The sequence below is a fragment of the Poecilia reticulata genome, linkage group LG18 (genome assembly GCF_000633615.1).
Source record: "Poecilia reticulata strain Guanapo linkage group LG18, Guppy_female_1.0+MT, whole genome shotgun sequence".
In the NCBI taxonomy this organism is placed as follows: Eukaryota; Metazoa; Chordata; class Actinopteri; order Cyprinodontiformes; family Poeciliidae; genus Poecilia; species Poecilia reticulata.
This window is the reverse complement of record NC_024348.1, coordinates 2,309,985-2,330,552: the sequence shown is the minus strand read 5'-3', so window position 1 is coordinate 2,330,552 and position 20,568 is coordinate 2,309,985. Positions and strand designations below refer to the sequence as shown.

Here is a 20,568-nt window from a genome sequence, read left to right as displayed (position 1 = left end):
TGCGGAAAGGGACAAAGGGCGTTGTCTGTCTCTTGAACCACCAGCAAAGATTCCTTTCCTGTTTCTTCAACACAATCAGTAGTCCTCTCAGTCAGTCCACGACTGGAATGTGTATTCCTGTGGTGGACATCTGCAATTCGAGAGGCATTTATCTTGTCATGTCAAAGCACCACAGCCAACCCCCCTCCCACACAGCCCAGCAAGTACACTGGAAAAGAAAGATTGCATGGTCCCTAATAGCTACCAGAATACAAATGTGTGTGCAAGCAGGCATCAAATATACATTTTCCTTTAGCACAGGAGACATAGGCACACTCGAGAACACACAACAACAAACTGCCTTATCTCTGTAATTGGCACAGGGGGTCAGAGCGGCAGGCGTAGATAATCATGGCCGGGGGCCGTAGTCTGCTTGCCTCTTCCCGCACTGCTTCTTATTTTTCTTCCCTCTCCCTCTTACCATAAGCACACGGAACCCCGCATGGTTTCGCGCACTCTTAAACATGGGCGCGTTTAGCCACCCGCTATCCCTATCCTTATTTGCTATGCAGTCCCATACATGAGATGTTTCATGTGGAGGGCGAGTGGCTGTTCGGTTGTTCACAGTAAGCACCGACACCCTCAACTGACTGACAAATCCCTCCCATCACCTCCAGCCTACTATAGGCTCTCTGGGGTGAAGCACCGACAGTAAAGAAAGAAACGAAGGGAGAACACACAAACTTCTTGTGTATTATCTTTGAATAGGTGAAAGAGAAATAGCAATGTAATTAAAAGTAAAAGACGGATATATAAAGTGATGTTTGTAGGGTTTTCGTTAATTTGCAGGGATACTCCTGTTAAATGTCATCATCTGAACAGATGTGACGTGCCATGGCAAAACCTGAAACAAGTTGCCAGAGCAGAAGTGGAGAAAGAGAAATATCAATTTTTGAGAAAATGTATTTATATTTTTGATTTTAAAAATACTAGTCATGTCATGAAGAGACCAGTCCATGTTTTAAATGGCAGTTTTGGAAGTTTTAAAGTAGTAAACTATTTTTTACAGAGTAATTCTGACTGGCAGGCATTTGAGCTGCTGATTAGCATACCGGCTTTGGCCATTCACAGGTTTTTCTTATTGGTTTCAGCCAAATAGAAGCATGTTTGAATGGAACACAAGGCTTCTTAACATCGCCAACACAACATTTGAAGAAGACAAAGTGATATGGAAAAAATCCAAAACTTTCAGTGTAACTGCTGTGAGAGAATAATTTTTTTTTTACAGAGCTAAATCATTTTTATAAAATGTATTCAAGACTTGCTATGTATTGTGATGGATTAGAAGGATCTAGTGGTCCATCGCATGCTAATGGTCTGCTCGGCTGTGCCCTGTCCTGGGAACCTGCACAACGTCTGCCCACAGATATGCTCCCCTCTGGCCCTGCTCTGAGGTGCTGCGGCTGTGCTTGAAGCGCTATGATGAAGACCATGTGAGTTTTACATCAGCAGTGATGCGCACTGTATTGACTAACTGCATCTAGTAGCTGTAAAACCTAAAATAAAATAACCATTTACATCAGACCTTCTTCAGGCTGAACGAAAACATTGTCCAACTAACATGTTGTATTTAGTTATGGTTTAGTTCCAGTTAAGTTCAGGACTCATGGATGACAAAGGCTCAACAAAACAGAACCCCACGGTCTTATTGGAAAATGGGACAAAAACTGACAACTTCAAGAGATTTATATTTCTAACCTTCCCATTCATACCTGTTGACAGTCAGTTCTGGGGTTTGGGTTGCTGCAAAGTAATGTATTAAAGCAGACAAGGCACCAATTCATATAGGCGTCCTACCATTAGTTGTAAGCACGGTGGGTATCAAGATACCTGAACTCCCCTGACAGACACTAACCCAGACCCAGACTCTTATCCGCCTTGATTTTTATTTGGCTAAGTATACCAAAACCACACACTCTATACAGATGCTTTTGGGTTTTTTTTTCTACGTATCAAATTGGATGACTCGGATAGATTATTTTGAAAACCTTTGCATTAACAAAGTATGTAATTGTTTTTTTTTTTGTTTGTTTGTTTGTTTTTTTTGTTAGCTTTAGGTATTGGTCTGTGAAGTTCAGGCAAAAAAACACACCCTTCAAAAAAACGTGTTTCATTTTCTAATGGTATGTCAGTCTGTAAGGCGGTTTGCATGGTTACTAGTCATGAATCATGAAATGGCAGTCTCCCAGGTCTCGGAGTAAGGCTTCATTTGCATATTTCTACCTTTGCAAATGAAATTACAGCCTCACACAGAAGAATCACCTGAGGTTCGAAGCTTATTAGGAAGACGTTTTGCATTTTTTGCATTACCATAGCCTGCCTTTTAAAGTTGTAAATTGGTAAATTGAGTTTTTTTAATATACTTTTATAAAATGGCAATGCACAAAATCATGGTTTATTGAAATTACCTCAACTTTCACTGTATGTGGTGTTCTGATTACACTGTAAATATTATTAATGAAATCACTTAGGCCGAGGAGCTAATAGGCTAATTAACTGATTATATTGTTCAAGACACTGAACTGACAGTGAGTGAAAGGACAGGAACAATGACCCGTATTTCCACCTCAACTCTGTCTAGTTTTTTGAGAACTCCTTTATTTAATGGCACATATTTGCAAAAAAGTGCAGTTTTAATGGTGCACTCTTCTATTCCGATGCAAGTATTGGTTTTTACCCGAGAAAACTTTATTCATCCGAAAGGGAAATGAAATGTGGTGGATGGTGATCAGTCAGTCTTGCAATGAATCTGTAGATGTCTCTGACTGATGACACTTGACATGCTAAAAGCTCAATATCCAGATCTGATATTTTAGGATAAAAATATCCTGGATGAGATAATCAGTTGTTGTCAAGGACTGCTAATCCACCTCATTTGCTTTTGTCGCTCTTTAAATCTGATTGAAGTGGTTTGAATTTCCTTATTTCTCTGTTCTTTGGATCCTGATCTGCAGCCATAAAGCCCCCTTTTTAAATTCCTGTGGGATTTCAGGTTGTAGTTCAGGTATCATTTGAGCTTTTGAAATGCTCATCAGCTGCTCCTCATAAAAAAACAAACAAAAAAAACACCTTGTTGCCACAGTTGTGCATCAGCTGCATCAAGAACAAAACAAATGTACTAACTAAAGCTGAGCACAATAAAGAAAACTACTTAAATTCTAAAGGCCTGTTTATCATTTTTACTCAACAAGGACACCTGTTTGGCTCTAGGACTGAGCAATCACATTTCTCAGCTTCCTCTCTGCTTTGCATTGTAAACCATTTCATTACTAACAAACTCAATAACCACATCAGGCCATTTATCAGAAAACATTCTCTGTTGTGAATTCTGATGTATTTTTGGCTAATTCTAAAAACAAAAAGAAACAAAAGAACAGAATGACTTACATGTTGTTGCTGTTGGAAGAATGGAAGAACACTTGAGGTGCTCAATATGGGAAAGTGAGTAATGAGCAATTCAAAGTTTGTCTTAGTTAATATATTTTTAATGGTCTGATTAAAAACAAATCTACATTAAACATCAGTAACAACCCAAGTAATCCACACATACAAATAAATCACTACAAATAACTATAGATTATGGTATGTGCAGTAAAGGAGGAGCACATGAAATATTTCTTTAATTCTGGTTAAAATTCCTGTTTAGTAATGACATTTCCAGTATGAAGAAACTAGCTGGATGCAATTCCTGGGAGCGGATTTTCACCATCTTCAATCTTAAAGGACCCTTCCACTCCAGTATGCATCATGCCCTAAAAAGCTCGTAGGTAAAGTCACAGAGAGAGAGGTACACATTTTTTCAGATGGTGTCCTCCATTGGAAAGACAACAACCATCTTTGTAAATATTTCATAGTGAATCGTGTCTGATAAACGCTCCTCAAAAGTATTCATTTTGCTTGTGGATACAAAAACCAGACAGTGGGATTGGACTAGTTGAAACAAAATATCATCTTTGCTGTCCGAGCGCATTTCTGCGTAAAATACTTCCACAGGCTTCTGGCCAATCACACAACACTTTGCACAGAGCTCTGCGTGAAATAGTCCAACCAGGGCCTGGTCCTTTGCGCCTCCATCGCATGCAGGACGACGCATTTTTTGTGTCACGCATTGTCTTATTTGTCAGTGAGAACTGATTTTAACACTTCAAATGGAGAACTTTATACCTGTACATCAGATCTTCAGAAAACCTTAATGAATGCTGGGAGTTTTGTCTCAACTGTGAAGCGACCGCTGGCTAGGTCCTGTGAGATAGTGTTTGAAGTTCCTGCACCTGCTCTACAAACTCCATTACTATGGAGGCATGCACAATTTCTCACACTTTATAGTCATTCCCCTAAATTATATTTGGATTAGAGCATTACCTCCCTGAAATGAAAGTTAGATGCTCATGTGTAGTTCAAAGCCGTTCGGAATTATTTAAAACGTGATTGCCAAGCTTGTGGCCTGCATTTATATATTTTTTTCTGAAAAGACATGCTGTCTTTCTGTCCTGTTAGATGTACGTTTGTAGTTTTTTTTTCCCCCTTCTTGCAGTAATGAATCATTTCCCTTGCTGCAACCTCTTTTGAAAACGTAACAAAGGAATCTTGGAGGTTGCTCCTACTCTGACTGACGTCTCTAAATCCCTATTTACATTTCTTTAGGGATACAGTGCCCTTAATTATTCTTCAAACGATGCTCTCAATCATGCCTTAGTCTTCTAATAAGCGCTACGTGTGTAAGCAGTGACGAGGCGGCCTTTGTTTTGCCTGAGCCTCGGCCCCGCCGTCCAGACAGCAGCCGACTTGAGTAATCAAGTGTGAAGGTTGTGAGGAGCAAACGGCTATTAACCTCCCAAACACAGGCCATCATCACCGTCTGCAGAGGACAGACGGGAGAGTGTGCATGTGTGTCTGCGTGACGGGGTGAGTGTGTGAAAGAAAGCAAGTGCCAGCACTGCTGACTGCAGCATAGGGATCATGCGTCTGTGCCTTTTATAGACGTGGGATGGGTAAGGTAGCTCATGTGTGTCTGTTGGTGCATGGTGCCTGTCTGGGGGAAAAGATTGTTCACACTTCTGTGTGTTTGTGCATCGATGTTCTTCTATTTGAGTGTGTGCAACGACGCTTGGATTGTGCAACTCTACAGCATTGACTGCACTCCGGTAAATAGTAATTGCCGTGCGTGGCGGTGTGTACTTTGGGACTTGCGTGTAAATACCCTGGCATTCCTGTCTATTTGTTCTGATTTGCAGGAAAAGCAGGCCATGTTACCCACTCTGTCAGCCTATCCAGTGTGATCTCGGCACACATTATTCCCATATGGCAGTACAGCATGGTTGGTCTTGGCAGTGGCCGGCCCTGCGAATGCCTGTTTGACATGCCACTGTGTCGACTGGTGTGATGCCATGCTGAACCGTCCCATCTGCTCTAGACCAAGCTGGCACAGAGAGGAACTCGTACAGAGACGGGCATGAAGGGAAAAAAAGGGGCAATGCACCTGGTGCTCAGCAAGGTGTGGATTCCAAATGTTTTCTGACTTGTTCTCTTCAAAGAAATTCAGGTAGGATGGCGAATTAGTGGGGGTGTTTTTAGAAGAGACTTTGCCCACTAAGTTGCAGAATAGCCCTCATGCACAGATTTGTTTGGTTTTGGTAATGGAAGTGTTGATATGATCCCATGTGATGCTTTGGGGTCCTTATCTAGACCTTTTCGAGGGAATTTATCCATTATTTTACAACCAGTCCTACTAAATAACCTTTTCAAAGCCCTTGATTAATCAGAGCTCCCACTGCTTGTTGTTGTTGTACTGCCTGTGATTTTGTCTGCTGTACCCCAAGCAGGCCTCCAGGCAAATTTGTGTGGCCAATTAAAAAAAAAAAAATCCCAGCTCATTTTATTGTGCACAATTAGTAAAACGGTATTACAATGTATAGTTGGTGTTTTGGGGTTTTTTTTATGTTTGAGTGGATGGGGAATGTCAAAATGTCACATTTTCTTTTGGGTTGGTCCTCTTTCATTAAGGCAGACCAAACCACCTGGACAATATTACACATATTTGGGGTAACGTCAAACAAAAACTGCCTAAAGTGAGCAGTGGTAGAGGTAGCAAGCTTTTCACCATCTTGTTCTGTAGACACTTTGCCGGATGGTCCGTTTTGCATTCCCACCGAAATCAAAACTACACCAAAGCTCACTTGCATGCGAACAGAAACACATTTTCCAACAGACCAGAATTTGCTTATTTTTTCATCGTATATCTGAGCTTGTCACACTTACCCACACAAAGGAGAGTATCAGGGGAAATGAACTGTGACCTGTGTAAAGCAGACAAACAGTTTAGAAGTGAAAGCATGCTTACAGTCGGTGTGGATTTTGCTATTTTACACTGATGGTGCTCATGAAATAGAGGCTGCTTTGGGTCCAGGTCTTTTTGTGTTGTCACCTGGGTTGTGCTAAGATATGCCCAGCTGTCCTAATAGGGTGTATTGAGAGCAGCTGAAACATTTGACATTAAGCCATAAGTTAAAAAGCAGTAGATCAAAGATTTATATAAGTTTTGTCCTCAGACAATAAACTGGAGCCATAATGAACTACACCACCTTATCAAATCAGAGTACACATGCTAATGCTAACGCTAACCAAGCAACCCAGCAAAGTCTCAGATGGAATATAGCTCTAAATTGATAATGCAGCTCTAAATGTTTCAGGTGATGCCTGTTGGTGCTTTATGATCACGTTATAGTCTACCTGTCCCTGTGCTGGAGCAGCACATCAGGCTGACCTAGAGAAACACTTTGTGGGTCAAACACTGTCCTTGTCTGGACAACCTCATAAACTGCGGCGTCCTAAATGTCAGTGGTTGTTTTTAATCAGATCGGTGCCTCGAGCTGGGCAAAAGCCTATTTATAACTGATTTTGATTGGTTCAGGTGAAAAAAATGTTGTCGGAGCATCACTAGTTTCTGTCTTCAGGGTTGTAATAGATGGATTCCTGAAGAGAAATAACGGCTTTCTTCTTGGCCTTCATTGTAAAACCTGCATGATTAAATTATTGCGTGAAAGTTTAGTTTGTCGCTGAACAAAGTTCAAATCTATTTTAAGTTTGGGCTTCAAAATAAAACGTGGCCTTGGAATGAGGTTTGGAATTTAGTTGATTTTCATTCATGCTTTGTCCTAAATACCACCATTTTTAAAAAAAACCAACACATCTTCAAAGCTGTTACTACTTTTTATCCCACATAAAGTAAAGGTATGTGGAAGGACGTTGTGGAAGGTGGTGAGTTGCAAATATACTGCAGGCAGTAAAAATGCCAAGCTTGGTAAATTATTTGTGGCAAAAAACAACCTGAATATCTTTTTTTTTCTTTAAAGGAACCACATTAAATATGCAGCAACTCCAGATAACAGTGTTATGTTCTTCTGTATACCTACATTATCCAGCATGTTTAAGCTCAGATACATCCATAATTTCATTCAGTGTTCACCATTTCTGAAAAAGTAGGAGCACATAGCATTTTCTATGTCTTTCCAGCATGAATATTTTATGAGGTGCCTGCATTTTGTAATATGGTTATTCCAGTAGGGAGCCAATTTTCTGGTACATTTATAAATCAGTCTTGCTGGTTAAGACATGACTAACACCAATGAACAGGCTGCGACTTCAAATAAAAGCAAAGAGATGATATTACTTAAGATCATGTTTACTATTCATTTTAAATGAATGCAAAAATAATAATTTTTATGTTTTGTTTCACAAGATTTTTCACAAGTTTTGACAGCTAACAGGCAGTCAGTGTTAAAATTGTATAAGCTAATACCAGTATTTTCTGTCGAAGATTATTTACATTATTTCCAAGAAGATTGCAAAGATTTTAGCATAATGTACTGTGTCATTCAAAAGTACTGATAGCCTTTTCACATTTCTTCACATTACAACTTTAAACTTCAATATGATTCATCTATTGATTGTATGTAACACATCTAAACAAGGCAGTGGATAATTGTAAAATTGAGGGATATTGCCTCATGGTTTTTTAATAGGCATGTAATACAACCCCACTGTAATGTCTCAGTGGTCTGTTAGACAACATTGGGGAGTAAACAGCATCATGGAGGCCAAGCAACAAGCCAGACAGATCAGAGGTGAGATCGATCAGTGCTGTAGAGTCTAGTTGGATGAATATCTAAATAGTTGATGACTAGCATTTTGAAGAACTTTCTCTGTCGTTCATAAACGCCTGATAACTCCCAGATATTGGTGTTATGCCTACTATTTCAGTTTTGTTAACGGGCTGGAGTTTGCTTCTAAACACTAAAGGAAATGTCAAGTATGGTTTGATATGAATTGTTTGGAACAATGCTGGAAAAAAGAATCGGTTCCTTCTTAAATTTATGACCATGTAATTTTAGACAGATTTATGTTTCAATAAGATACTCTGCTTATTTTATAATGAAGTATGCCATGAACTGTGGCTCAATAGTCCGTGCTATCAACCTTTAACAATGGTTCTACTATGACAGTCATCAGCAAATTGCGTAATTTGTGTAGAGAACAACAACAACAAAATTAGTGAGACGATGCATCCCTGTGGTGATCCAGTAGAGAACTCTTGAACATTTGACAATGTGAAAGTTACTTTTGACTGGTTGGGATCTGTGGCTAGATCCAATTAAAAGCAGAGCAATAACCACATTGAGGGATTCACGCCATTCAGCTTCGTCACCTTTCCGTTGCCACATCAACGCCTCCTCATCTTGACCTTTGGGCAAAAAGGTCACGACAAATGCACACCTCCTTTTTTAGATGTTCATCTGTAACAGTTCTCCACTGCACCTGCAACTGTGTCTTGTTTTATGCTAAGATGAGCAGGAAAACTGGTTCACAGTCAAACCAGAAAGCCTTCACCTTTTTTTTAGCCAAATTCTAACTGAAGTATTTCATAGTTTTTTGCAGCTCAATGTTCCCAATGCTACAGTGTGTCTTAAGTGCTTCAACTGAGGTCATAAACAGTTGGTAAAAGTTACAATCGCAGGAAAGAAAAAAACAATGAAAGTTAGTCATTGAAAGGAAAGGCTGGCTTTTTTTTTTAGCCAACATGTATTGTTTATGGTCAAGGAATTCTCCTTTGTCATGGTCATAAAATTAGTATGCTTTGTCAATTGTAGTTTTATTCTAATTGTAGCAATGGGATGAACACTATTTATAGGATTTGTTAATGTGTGTGTAGGTTGGAGGGGTGGATTTAAAAGGTAACATGCTGAGGGCCAGTGTAAATCAATTCCTTGTCAAGTTGATTCTAAAGAGTTGCAGACATACCTGGGACACAACTCATCGGTGGGGTCTGGTGGAACACTTTGTGTTTCCGGGAACCAGCTCACGGCACGGCGAAGTCGTTTTAGGAAAAGGAGAACCATGTGACAAATGAAATGACTGCTGGAGAGTCAGAAAACTTCAATAACTGCAAGTGTGTGTTGGGTTTGTGATGGAAATATATAAATGTGTGTCATTACTTCATAAGCGACACTAAAGGGGCCATGCCAGGAGAACAGATGGCAGAGGAAAGAGGGAGCGTTGGGTTGGCATAAAATCTGCAACACACACCCGTGCACTGTACACACCAGCTCCTTCAGTGTAACATAAAAGATGAAAACCCGACAATAAAACCACTAATCTCAGTGTGTGCCTCGTAAAGGTACAGGTAGAACGACTCCTCACGTTCACTTATAATTTCCATACTCCTCCTCATGATGAACAGACACTCTCACACACTCACACACACACTCMCACACACAAACACACACACATTGTAAGCGTCGTCTCTGTCTTTGCTGCCAGGCCAGGAAGTCGGCAGTGCTGACATTGCATTGTGTCCTGGCACAAGCACAACATGTCCTCCCATTGCACTCGTTTTCTGCCCGCTCACCACCAATAGTGATATAACCTCAGACCTAAATTAAAATTCTAATTGAAGTATTTCATAGTTTTTTGCACCCCCCCACACACACACACACGCACACGCACACCCACACACCCACACACACTCAGACCTCCTGTGGTGTTATTAGTAGCGCCGGCTTGTGCTCGCGCGGTGAGAACATACAGGGCAGCATGTTTGTGTGTGGGAGCTCTATCTGTTGTGCACAGCTTGGATTTCTCTCCTCTGCAAGGTGAAACAGAAGAGCAAGCTCTCGCTCACACACACACACACACACACACACACACACACGCACACCTCCCACTGGTGTTGAAAGCAAGAAAACCATGTGGTTTCATGTGGTAGCTGACAGTACACCTGAGAAACACCCACCATCTTCTGCTACTTCCATCTGAAAGCCACAAAAATCCTGGACTTGTGTATAATAACCTGATTTAAGGCTCATTAGCGTACATATAAATGGGCATTAAGTGAAATTCGTACGATATCTATATCTCACTTACTCACCTTCTTGTGGCAAATACAGACTAATTACAGCTGCAAAAACATATAACTTGCATCTGAATTGTCATATCTTCCTGTCTGACCTTCGGTTGGTATGGTGTGTTTTTAGTCATACCGTGTTGGTTGTTGTACAGTATTCTACGCTTTCTTCATTTCACTTTATTTAGGGCCTAGTTTGAAGCAAAGACTTAAAGATGTCAAAGCTTCTTAAAGATTCCTCAGAGATTCCACTGTACAAATAACTAACACAAAAAGGTGACGGTACTGTGGGTTTTACTGGAACAGTGACCAAAATAGGAGTACTGTTACACTCATTGCCTGGCTGTGATATGTTTTGTCTTGCCGATCAAGGTCTTAGGTGGTTCTATATCTCCTCTTCTTTAATAATACACAATATCAACTGTTCTTGTTTGGGTGTTGTTAATCCTGATAGTCCGGTAGATTCGGTTGGATTGGTGCTACCCAGAGCATCCAAGGTTTTAGTCCGCTTTGATCGAACTCTAGTTCGTTTGGCTTTTGTTTAGGAGGCCCAGTTCGTTTGGCCAGGTGTTGAATGCGCAAGCAAGCTCTGGATTTTCTGCTGCTATGAGTAAATCTTCTGGTACAGTGAATCTATTCACCGATTTTTTTCCCGTGGAACATAGCTCCAAAGTATTCACGTAAAATTTTCCCTACTGATTTTTTTCAAAGGACATGTCTAAAATATTGGAAAGAAAATGCAGCTTGGGTTGCTGAAATACACAAAACGCAATGCTACTTGACATGCTCACAAAGCAGCCAATCCAGGAGCACCGTTTATTTTCCTTGATGGATCATTGATGGATCTGATTTTCTCTACCCACAACAGTGGAGTTAAGGAACATATTAGCTTGTCCTTTATCACCAAGACAGTTTCCAGTGTATGGATTAAGGCATATGAACTATTAAAAAAGGTAGTTAGAAGCATATTTAGAGGGGGTCTCAATTATTCATGAATTTTATCTATTCAAGTTGCTCCCTAAACCACTGAATATCTTGGTGCTGTATTCGCCATCATCTTTTTTGCTTTTTGCATTTTGTCTGCCCTCCACCCTACACATCCTCTTTCTGTCCCTTTTTCTCAACCCTTAATCTGACAGAAGAAGCAGGCTATGATAATGCTTTCTCCCAGAACGCTCAAATCGCACAGCTTGAATTGGTAATCATTATTGTGATACTTACACATTGCAGATTCTGTCAGAAAGGCAATATGACTGTTATTTAGGAGAGGATCTAGTTTAATGGGACCTAAAACTGTAGTTAAGCTGTCGGTGTTCAGCTGAGTCAGTCACACATTCAGGATCATTTCTCCATAATATTGTTCTTACTCTGATTTAAAGTCAGATTTTTCCTTTTTATAAGTTATTTGTAGAATTCATTATCTAGAAAACTGAACTTTTAACTTGCAACTTTTGCCCTACAATTCATCCATGACACGACTGTCAATATTGACTTAACCACCAATTTTTTGTGCACAAATGAAAGTACATTGTTAAATGTTTTAATCATTCCAATAATGGGCGGGATCTGGAAGGTTCAAATAGTAGAACTGATGCTCAGAATGTTTCCTGGATGACAGCGTCTCAGAACGTGCTTGACTGAACATATATTGGTTCAAAGGTTTAAATGCATTCACCAGAAACCAAAGTGGAATGGTTATAAATAAAACAACTTCACGGAATTAGGAAAAAAAAACAAGAATTGTTTGTGCAAGTTTGAATTTATTCTGAATTTTCTATAACGCACACACAGCCAAAATAACGGAGATAAGCTAAATTGTACATCTGCTGAGTAATAATCAATAATAAAGGATTGTACTATACCCACAAGATGCCAAACCCTTTTTGTAGCTAGCAACAAGCCTCTGGCATCACTCTGACTGAAAAGTCTTGCAATGGATTTGGTTGTTTTCCTAGAATTTTATGGTAGCTTTTTTTCTTAAAGGGACAGTACTATGTGAAATTCACTTTTCCGAGCTTTACATCGGGTTATGTTATTCTCTCATCAAATACATACCTGGAGAGTTGCCTTGATTCTTTCATGCATGTTTGAGGAATACTTCAATCTCTATGGCAACCATTCAGCTGGCGGTTGCCATGGTTGCTCTGTGAGGCGGGACAAAGCCCCGTCTCACAGAGCAGCTCACACCACAACTGCCCCACGCAGCTCCTTCAGACTAGCTAGCAATAATTAGCAAACACCTGATGGAATTGCATATCTGTTGAGCTCATTGTAGGAGCTACTTCTTTGTGAAATGCTGGTAAAAACATTAATAGGTTAATAAAGGAGCCATGTTGTGATGACTTCCTGAAGGCAGAGTTTCAGAAAGAGCAGGAGTTCTTAAAGAGACAGAGACCCAATTTTAAGGTGTTAAATTACAAAGTCAGATTTCTTTTAAGTCATTTTTGATATATTTAGTTACTTGATGGTGCTATAAAATGACTGTGTGCCTGGAAAACACATAATACTGCCCCTTTAAGTATTCAACTTTCTACAGTGCACCAGAAATCTAGTTTTAATAAAAAAATAAATTAAAAAATAAATTAAAAAGTGAGCAACTAAAATGCATATTATATCTTTGAAACCTTTTGCTTGGACTTTACAATCTTTATAATCTTTCTAGCCTGGGAAACACCGTGGGATCCCCAGGAACCAGATATGCCCGAATCTGTGGGCAAGTCCCTCAAAGTGTGGAAGATGAGAAATACATTTCATCTCTCAGTTCTTGATTTGCCGTGCTAGAAATGTTGCTGTCATTACCAAACAGCAGAGTGATGATCAGCTCCCCACTCTCGAGTTGTTTTGATTAGAGTTGAAAACTGCACTCAAGCACTCCCTGCTGCAGCAGCGACCCCCAACACACACACACACACACACGCGCACACACACACACACACACACACGCACACGCGCACACCCCACAGCCTGAATAGAGACTGATGGCAACAACTTGCAGCCATTGGCTGAGGGCTCGTGCTCCATTGATCCAGTTGCATTAATCAAGTTGTTTACAAAGAAAGCACAGCAAGCCAATGATGGATGGCGGCGTATAATTATGCAAGTACCTGCAAAGATCACACCGCTCACTTAACGCTGTGCTGACACAGTCCATCAAAGTAATCGGCAATCTGTTTGTACACTAGTAAAGAAATGTTGACTTCTCTTCAGGTCTCGTTTAGCATATTTTCTGAACGTGTTGGGGGTCAGGGGGGGTTTCAAAGTACCCCTCACTCTGCTGATGTCTGCGACAAAACAAGAGGATATAACTAGCAAGATGAGAATTAATTGCGTTTAATAACTGGCAGCCCCCTTTGTGAGAAGACAATGTGGCCCTGTGCTGCTCAATGCAATGAATAATTCTCCATGCCCTGAGCTGCATTAACGGGTTAGTGGCTCGTTGAACCGTGAGTGGCACATCTTTGGTTTACTTGCTTGCAGGGTTACCTGGGCGGTGATTTAAGGCTTCACTTCGCCTCGCTGACAGAGATAAAACACCAGCTGCTTTTGTCAATATGTGCTTTGAAAGGAGTTCACCGATGAATGATTTTTCATTAATGGTTCGGATTTAAGCCGGCGTACAAATATTTGGAATAGCTCAATCAAGTCGACGTTACTCCCACGATGAAAATCTGCGATTTGACGCATGACTGTTTGAGCGCATGTGTAGAGAGGAACTTGTTCTTGGATGCTAAGACTGTTGGATTAAACAACATATACAGTCACGTTATGTCAGAAAGGGGGATCCTCCATTTAAAGGGATATTTCAGAATGTATTCTCTGTTGTACAAATAAAATAAAAATGCAGTGCAGCGAATTATTAGAAGATTAATGCTTTCAGGCAGCTGTATGGGTTTTATGGATGCTAATTTACCACACGTCTTAGAGTTTATTCATTGAATATTTTGAAATTTTGAAATGAATATGTAGCGGTCTCACAGTCATAATGCAGTAAAACGGTCCAAGTTTTTGTTCACAGACAGACTTCCAATTCAAGTAGAAAAATATGTTCCAGTTTTCTTTGGACTTTGTAATGTACTGATTATGGTAGTCGCTGTGGCAGAATCGTGAAAGTAGTTTTATAATCTATAATCTAAGCCTTCTTCCACTACTCAATGGCTGACCAAGACATCGACTGACACTGCTGAAGTGTCAGTCGATGACACATTTCATAAAGAGCAATAGAGAAGTTGGCTCTACGTTCTGCAGGGGGACATTCTGCCTGAAAATGGCCAGAGCAAATGAAACTTTCCAGAGGACAAAAACTGCTCTGGGTCTCATAGTGGAAATTAGATAATGAAGGTTGGCTTTTCCTCAGCGTTGGTTGCCATGGTTAAAGGTTGAGGCTAAATGGGTCAAGGTATTTGGACAGCAAAAAAACTTGTTCTCTTGTAACCTGCTTACTGTATCATCATTTATTTTTACAGTAACCCTTACAATGCATTATCCTTATCCTAAACTGGACTTTTTTTCCGACTTTTTCTTTATTTTTCTCTCCTTTTTCTCAGCTTTGCCCCGTCTGCTAGCTGCTTTCATCCACGCATTCTCTCCTTAGAGCAGCCAACCTTTGTTTTCCTTTATATTCCTTTTATACAAGGTTTGATCAAAAATCTTTCTTTTCAATTTCATGCAGCTGAAGGGTAAAAAAAAAAAAAAAAAAAAGGCTTTTGGAAAAAAATCAAAACCCAATGATATCATAAAAAAGTAACAGTAGTAAATTGGAAAACAGTTCTCCAGTGAGCTGGAGGTGTTCTCGCCTTGCAGGCCTATCAGTTGACAGGACACAGCACCCTGCAGGCTAAATACCTTCACATCCTAGTGGGAAAGGGGACAATCATTTTTCGCCAGACTGTACTGTATCATCCACTCAAGCAGCAACTATAATACTCTCTGGCTTTGGCCAGCTAACCAACCAGAAAACGGCCACCGACCCCCAGAAATGGATTGTGCTTACAAATATTTGATCCACAACATTAAATTATTACAGTTAAGAAAAGCCTAATCTTTACTTTGTGCCTTTATCTAGAAGACAAACTGCTTCACGATTTCCTGCCTCCGTGGGTAAAACAGACAGAAGCTTAATGGAAGTGACTGGTGTCCTGCAGCAACGCACCGTCTCAGTGTGCCCTGCAGCCGTTCAGGTGGACGTTTCTGTTTAGTTTATTGCTCTTTATGAAATGTTCCTCCTTTCCTTTCATTAGTAATTACCTTCATCACCTCAACACTGTGACACCGTGCCGTAACGTTTGGCCTCCAGCTCCTAAAGCCATGTGTGGAATGATTTTTTTTTTTCTTCCTTCCTTCAGTGCCATTTTCTGTATTTCCCTCTTTTATGCCTTTTTTGAATCTTTAAACTCCAGCCGAAGCGTTTGCCAGCTGCCGCCTAGGTTTTTGTGGGAAATCGCATTAGCTTCTCATTCCGCGTCGGAGACCGGATCCATGACTGTTGTTTTAATTAAAATCAGCAGTTTCCTGGCACCGTCACTCCACCGCCGATGCAATCAAGCTTTGTTGTTCGCCGCGCATATATAGACCTCGGTCCTCTGCTAATGCAAATATTTCTCTAATAAGCATCTCTGCAACGCCATCTGCCGCAGCGTAGAACGCTCTTCGCCGGTTGCATTGATGGATTGCAGAGCGGTGGAGGGGCGGCGTTTGATGTTCAGAAGTGGAGAGCAGCAGTTTGAGGACTGAGCTGATAAATCTTTCTATCTTGCCCTTCAACTCCTCCACTTACGGGGTATTTTTGAGACGTTTCTCTGTTTTCTGTTTTGGTGAGCTAAGGCCTGCTGGACTATCTGTCATGTTGCCAGTTTGTACCTCCCTATTTCATCTCTTCTGAGTTTTCTATCTAAGCAAACTATCCACCACATCCAAACCTTGCATTCAAAATTTACACCTCAGAAATTTGTCCATACAAAATTTGCATACTTCTGTGAGGTTTTCATATTTTTAATCAATGAATGCCATCTATTTCTACTGCAATGAGTCATATTGAGTTCAGAAGTTCATGAAGAAAAAAAATATGTTTTTTTTTTTTTATCATACAAGCTATTCTTGCAGAAAACTGACAGAAAAACAGATTTTCAGCTTTTTACAAGACCAGAGCTGCAACATGCACTACATCCAACATAAAAATGTTACAACCAAACAACATTTCCTTGCATCTCTATTCACTAGCAACAGTGTTACTCACCAATAATTGAATCTCTCAGCTATTTTCTTGAAAATTTTTAAATGGGGGCAAAGAAAAAGTCAAGCTTCTTTACTAATTTTTTCAGATTTTGGTTATTCTAACAGTAAGAAAAGAGTATGTGATAATCAGATGGTATTGAGAATTATATTTGGTATTGTAGTATCAGATAAGGCAGTGTAAAATGGAAGCTTCATATTATGTCTTATCTTCCCCCTCTGAAAGAAAAATATTTATTTGACATGACACAGCATTAACATAAAAAGAGCAAAAGACAGAATTTAACATCGACAGATCAAAACTCTGAGCAATGATCTGCTGTCTGTTCATACTTAGAAACTTTAATTAAAAGTTAGAAATACATCATTTATGTAAACACTAGCTTTGGACTTGAAGGAGATGTAAAAAATAAATAAAAATTTAACTCATCTGGTGTAAAAACAAGTTTTAAAGATCTGCTGTGAGTTCATCTTGGCCTAATAATCACAGGAAAATACATTCCAACAACCGTTCAGCTGGTCAACTTATCTAGGGCTGGCAGTCGTTTCAGGCTGACATCACTGAAGTAAAAAAATAAAATCTTTTAACAGTCCTTTCAGAAGCTACAAATTATATACTACCTTCAACTTTTAATGGCAAAAGAACTTGCTAGTTAAAGTTGTAGTATTTAGCTAAACTACAAACTCTGGTTCACCAACAAACTTCAGGCTCTGGTTCAGTTGAAGTGAACTCTGGAATGCCAAGCGGACCAGAGATCACTCCAAAGCAGGAAGTGGATCACAGCACATGGCATTCTGGGTTAAAATGACCAAAACAAACGCGTGCTAGCGGGAGAAATGTTATGCTAAGTCGAAGTCTTTTGCTGAAAAAAAGAGAGCAATACTACAACCACTAAAATCTGACGCCATTACATTTACATTACATTTTCTGAAAAAGAAAGTTACACTCAGTGTCATCCTGAGAGGCTTCTGTGTCGTTTCTTTCAGTTGTTTTTGGTGCAGTGCCCTCCACAGGTGAGGAGGAGAACAGTAGCTTTTGCAAAAGGGTTTGATTCTTTGTTCTTTGGACACCGCAGTGTGAAAGTGAACTGCAACAGCAGGAAATGTCCTTCTGTCCTCCTGGAAAGTAATTTTTTGTTGTCATATCCTAGCCACATTTCCCAACAGGTTATCATGACCAAATGCAAAACATTTTGACGTAACAAAGCACCTCCAGTTGCCATTGTGTCGTTCTCTGATTTACCTTTCAAGTTCCATCATTCTAGGATTTTGGGAAAACATATCTTACTGTTTAAAGGATGGTTGATGTGAAAGTGTGTTGCAAACATGCTGGTTTTCTTCCCACCACCTACCTCGTGAGAACCCTGTGTGTGTGCGCGCGCGCTCTCTCGCGTGTTGTTCGTCGGAGTGTGTGGGTTAGGGTTCACGTCATTTCCACTGGTTGTTTGTGATTCGAATTTCTCCTCCCACAGGCAAAGGGCCCGAGACGCTGTTTGCGGGCCAGAAGCTGAATGACAACGAGTGGCACACAGTGAAGGTGGTGCGACGAGGCAAGAGCCTGCAGCTGTCTGTGGATAATGTCACAGTGGAAGGTGGGTTGTGTTGGGGACACGGACGCCCTGTTCCGCTGTTGTGAAAACTGATATTTAGGAGTATTAATAGCAAAAGCTAAAATGTGGTATTTGCTAAATGTCAGAGTCTTGCTAGCATTTAAATAGCTGTTCCATGACACGTCAGTGAGTAAATATCAATACCCTTCCACAATCGCATCCCACACTGACTCATCTTTGTGTGGCTCATCTTTCGACAGATGACTATGTAACTGCAGCGTCATCAAAAATAATATTTAGGCACTTTAGGATTAACAAAAAAGTTGCTTTTTTCTTTCTTTAGCTGCTGTATTTGTTCCTTTATTTATTTATTTATTTATTTATTTATTTATTTATTTATTAGGTTTATTTGATAGGGACGGACACAAAATAACACAGACAAACTGAATAAAACAGCAGTTCCATGCCTGTATTATGGAGCTTATAGCATAATCTAATTTGTAGCATTTATCCTTAGATGGGCATTTCCAAACAGTCCACATAAAGACTGTTAGGAATGTTCTGTTCTTTACATGGTAAATGTTTGCATGTTTTTTAGTGTTGAAAATAAGACACACTAGTGGAGCTGTTGTCAGTCAGTTTCCATGGCAAATATGTTGTGTGTGTAGCTGACAGAACGAAAGAAAGAAAAAAAAAAGAATGAGAGAGGTTTTGAGTTGTTCTTCTATGGTTTTTCTATGTTATTTTCCCTTTGCTGTTTGGTACTGCACTAAATTAATAAAACATAAATATCCAGGTTTTATTTTTTTTAACTTAATTGTTTTACTGTCAGCACAGCTACGAATGGCATGTATAAGAATCCCTCCAGCGTTGTGCACATGCATAGATGTGAACAATAACATGCAACGTGTCTGTAAAGCAAAGAAAATAAAAAACATGACAGCAAAAATGCTGTATTTGACATAACCTGAGTTGTTTTTTTTCCCTAACATATTGAGACTGGTTGTAGACTTTAAACTTACAGGGCCTGAGATCCAATTTGCTCTCACAGAGAGAGAACTTTCTAAAGAGAGAACAGAGGAATATTATGCACTGATAACAAAAGACGGATGAAAGGTCAAGAGAAGTGGCTTAGTCGCAGCACTCTGGCCCCAGGTGAAAGGACGGAAGGGCCAAAACAAAAAAAGAGAGAGAGAGAGAAAAAAAGGTGAGAATAAGGCGCGAACATGCAAGGGGCCAGAAGCAAAGAGCGACTCTGTGAAGTCCTGACTTATTCAGGAACCGTTTCACATGGAGAGAAAAAGTAAAGCCCTCAGGGGTCCGAACTGAGCAGCTTTATCAGAGGGGTCTGAATTAAATTCTGCTGAGCTTAATTACTCCACAACTCCCTCTTAAACATTATCGAATCAGCAGACTATAGAGCCATATCAAGAGATTTTCTGCATTACGGTTTGGTAATATAGTTCACAGGAGGCCATAAAAATAGAAAACAAAGCAAGCATGATCAATTTAGGATTTCCTAAAGGCAGTAAACTCTAATAGAATTAGATAAAATATTCATCAGTGCGTGTTCATTTGGTCAGTACTATATTAAAATGCACAAATAAAGTTTCCACACACAAGTTGATTCTATTGGTGTTGCAGTCGGCATAAAAAGAGAATATTGTCATCTACCAAAAAAATGGGCTCATTTATTTTTTGCCAAAAGATCATTTAGGCAAAAAATGAAAGTCACTTTTAGCAAAAGTAATTTAGACCATTATATGGACGGTAACAGTTATTAGAATAACATTCATAAATTTATATTTATTGATTGTTTTTCTTTGTTGTTCCATTTCAATGTTTCAGATCATCAAACACATTTTAATATCAAAGATAACCTGAGTAAATACAAAATACAGTTTTGAAATGATGGATTTGTGACTTAAAGGAGAAAAAACCCTGTGCCCATGTGAAGTAATGGCTCCTTAAATATTCATCTATTTATCTTTTCTATGGAGGCCATTTTCCCCCACAGTCTCATTTCTATTCTTGAGTCAACAAAAACTGACCTAAAACTGAGTCAGTTGTGGTCTGCGTGGCTTCAGATGCTGCTTTGGGTTCTTTCTGAATGTGATGTTAATATGCATCACATATTATACAATCAACTCTTAGGAATTGACTGGCATTGACTCCATAGAATCCCAAAGCCTTAGAAATGTCAGATTGATACTAGTCAAATTCTTCGTTTTCTTCTTTTTGATACCTTTTAACCTCCCTTTGGTTCTTAGTGAGGTGCTAATAATTGTTCTAATATTGCTTGAGATGACTAGCAGTAATCAGACCTTGTTGAGTCTAGTAAAACTAAGTTTA

General features: G+C 39.7%; 1 protein-coding gene across 1 annotated transcript in view; it reads left to right on the top strand.

Moving 5' to 3' along the window:
• nrxn2b (neurexin 2b) overlaps positions 1-20,568 on the top strand; it is a 435,854-nt gene that overhangs the window by 391,229 nt on the left and 24,057 nt on the right. The window contains exon 14 of the mRNA XM_017310305.1: positions 18,139-18,258. Coding sequence (XP_017165794.1) covers positions 18,139-18,258 — 120 coding nt within the window. The remainder of the gene's footprint in view (positions 1-18,138; positions 18,259-20,568) is intronic.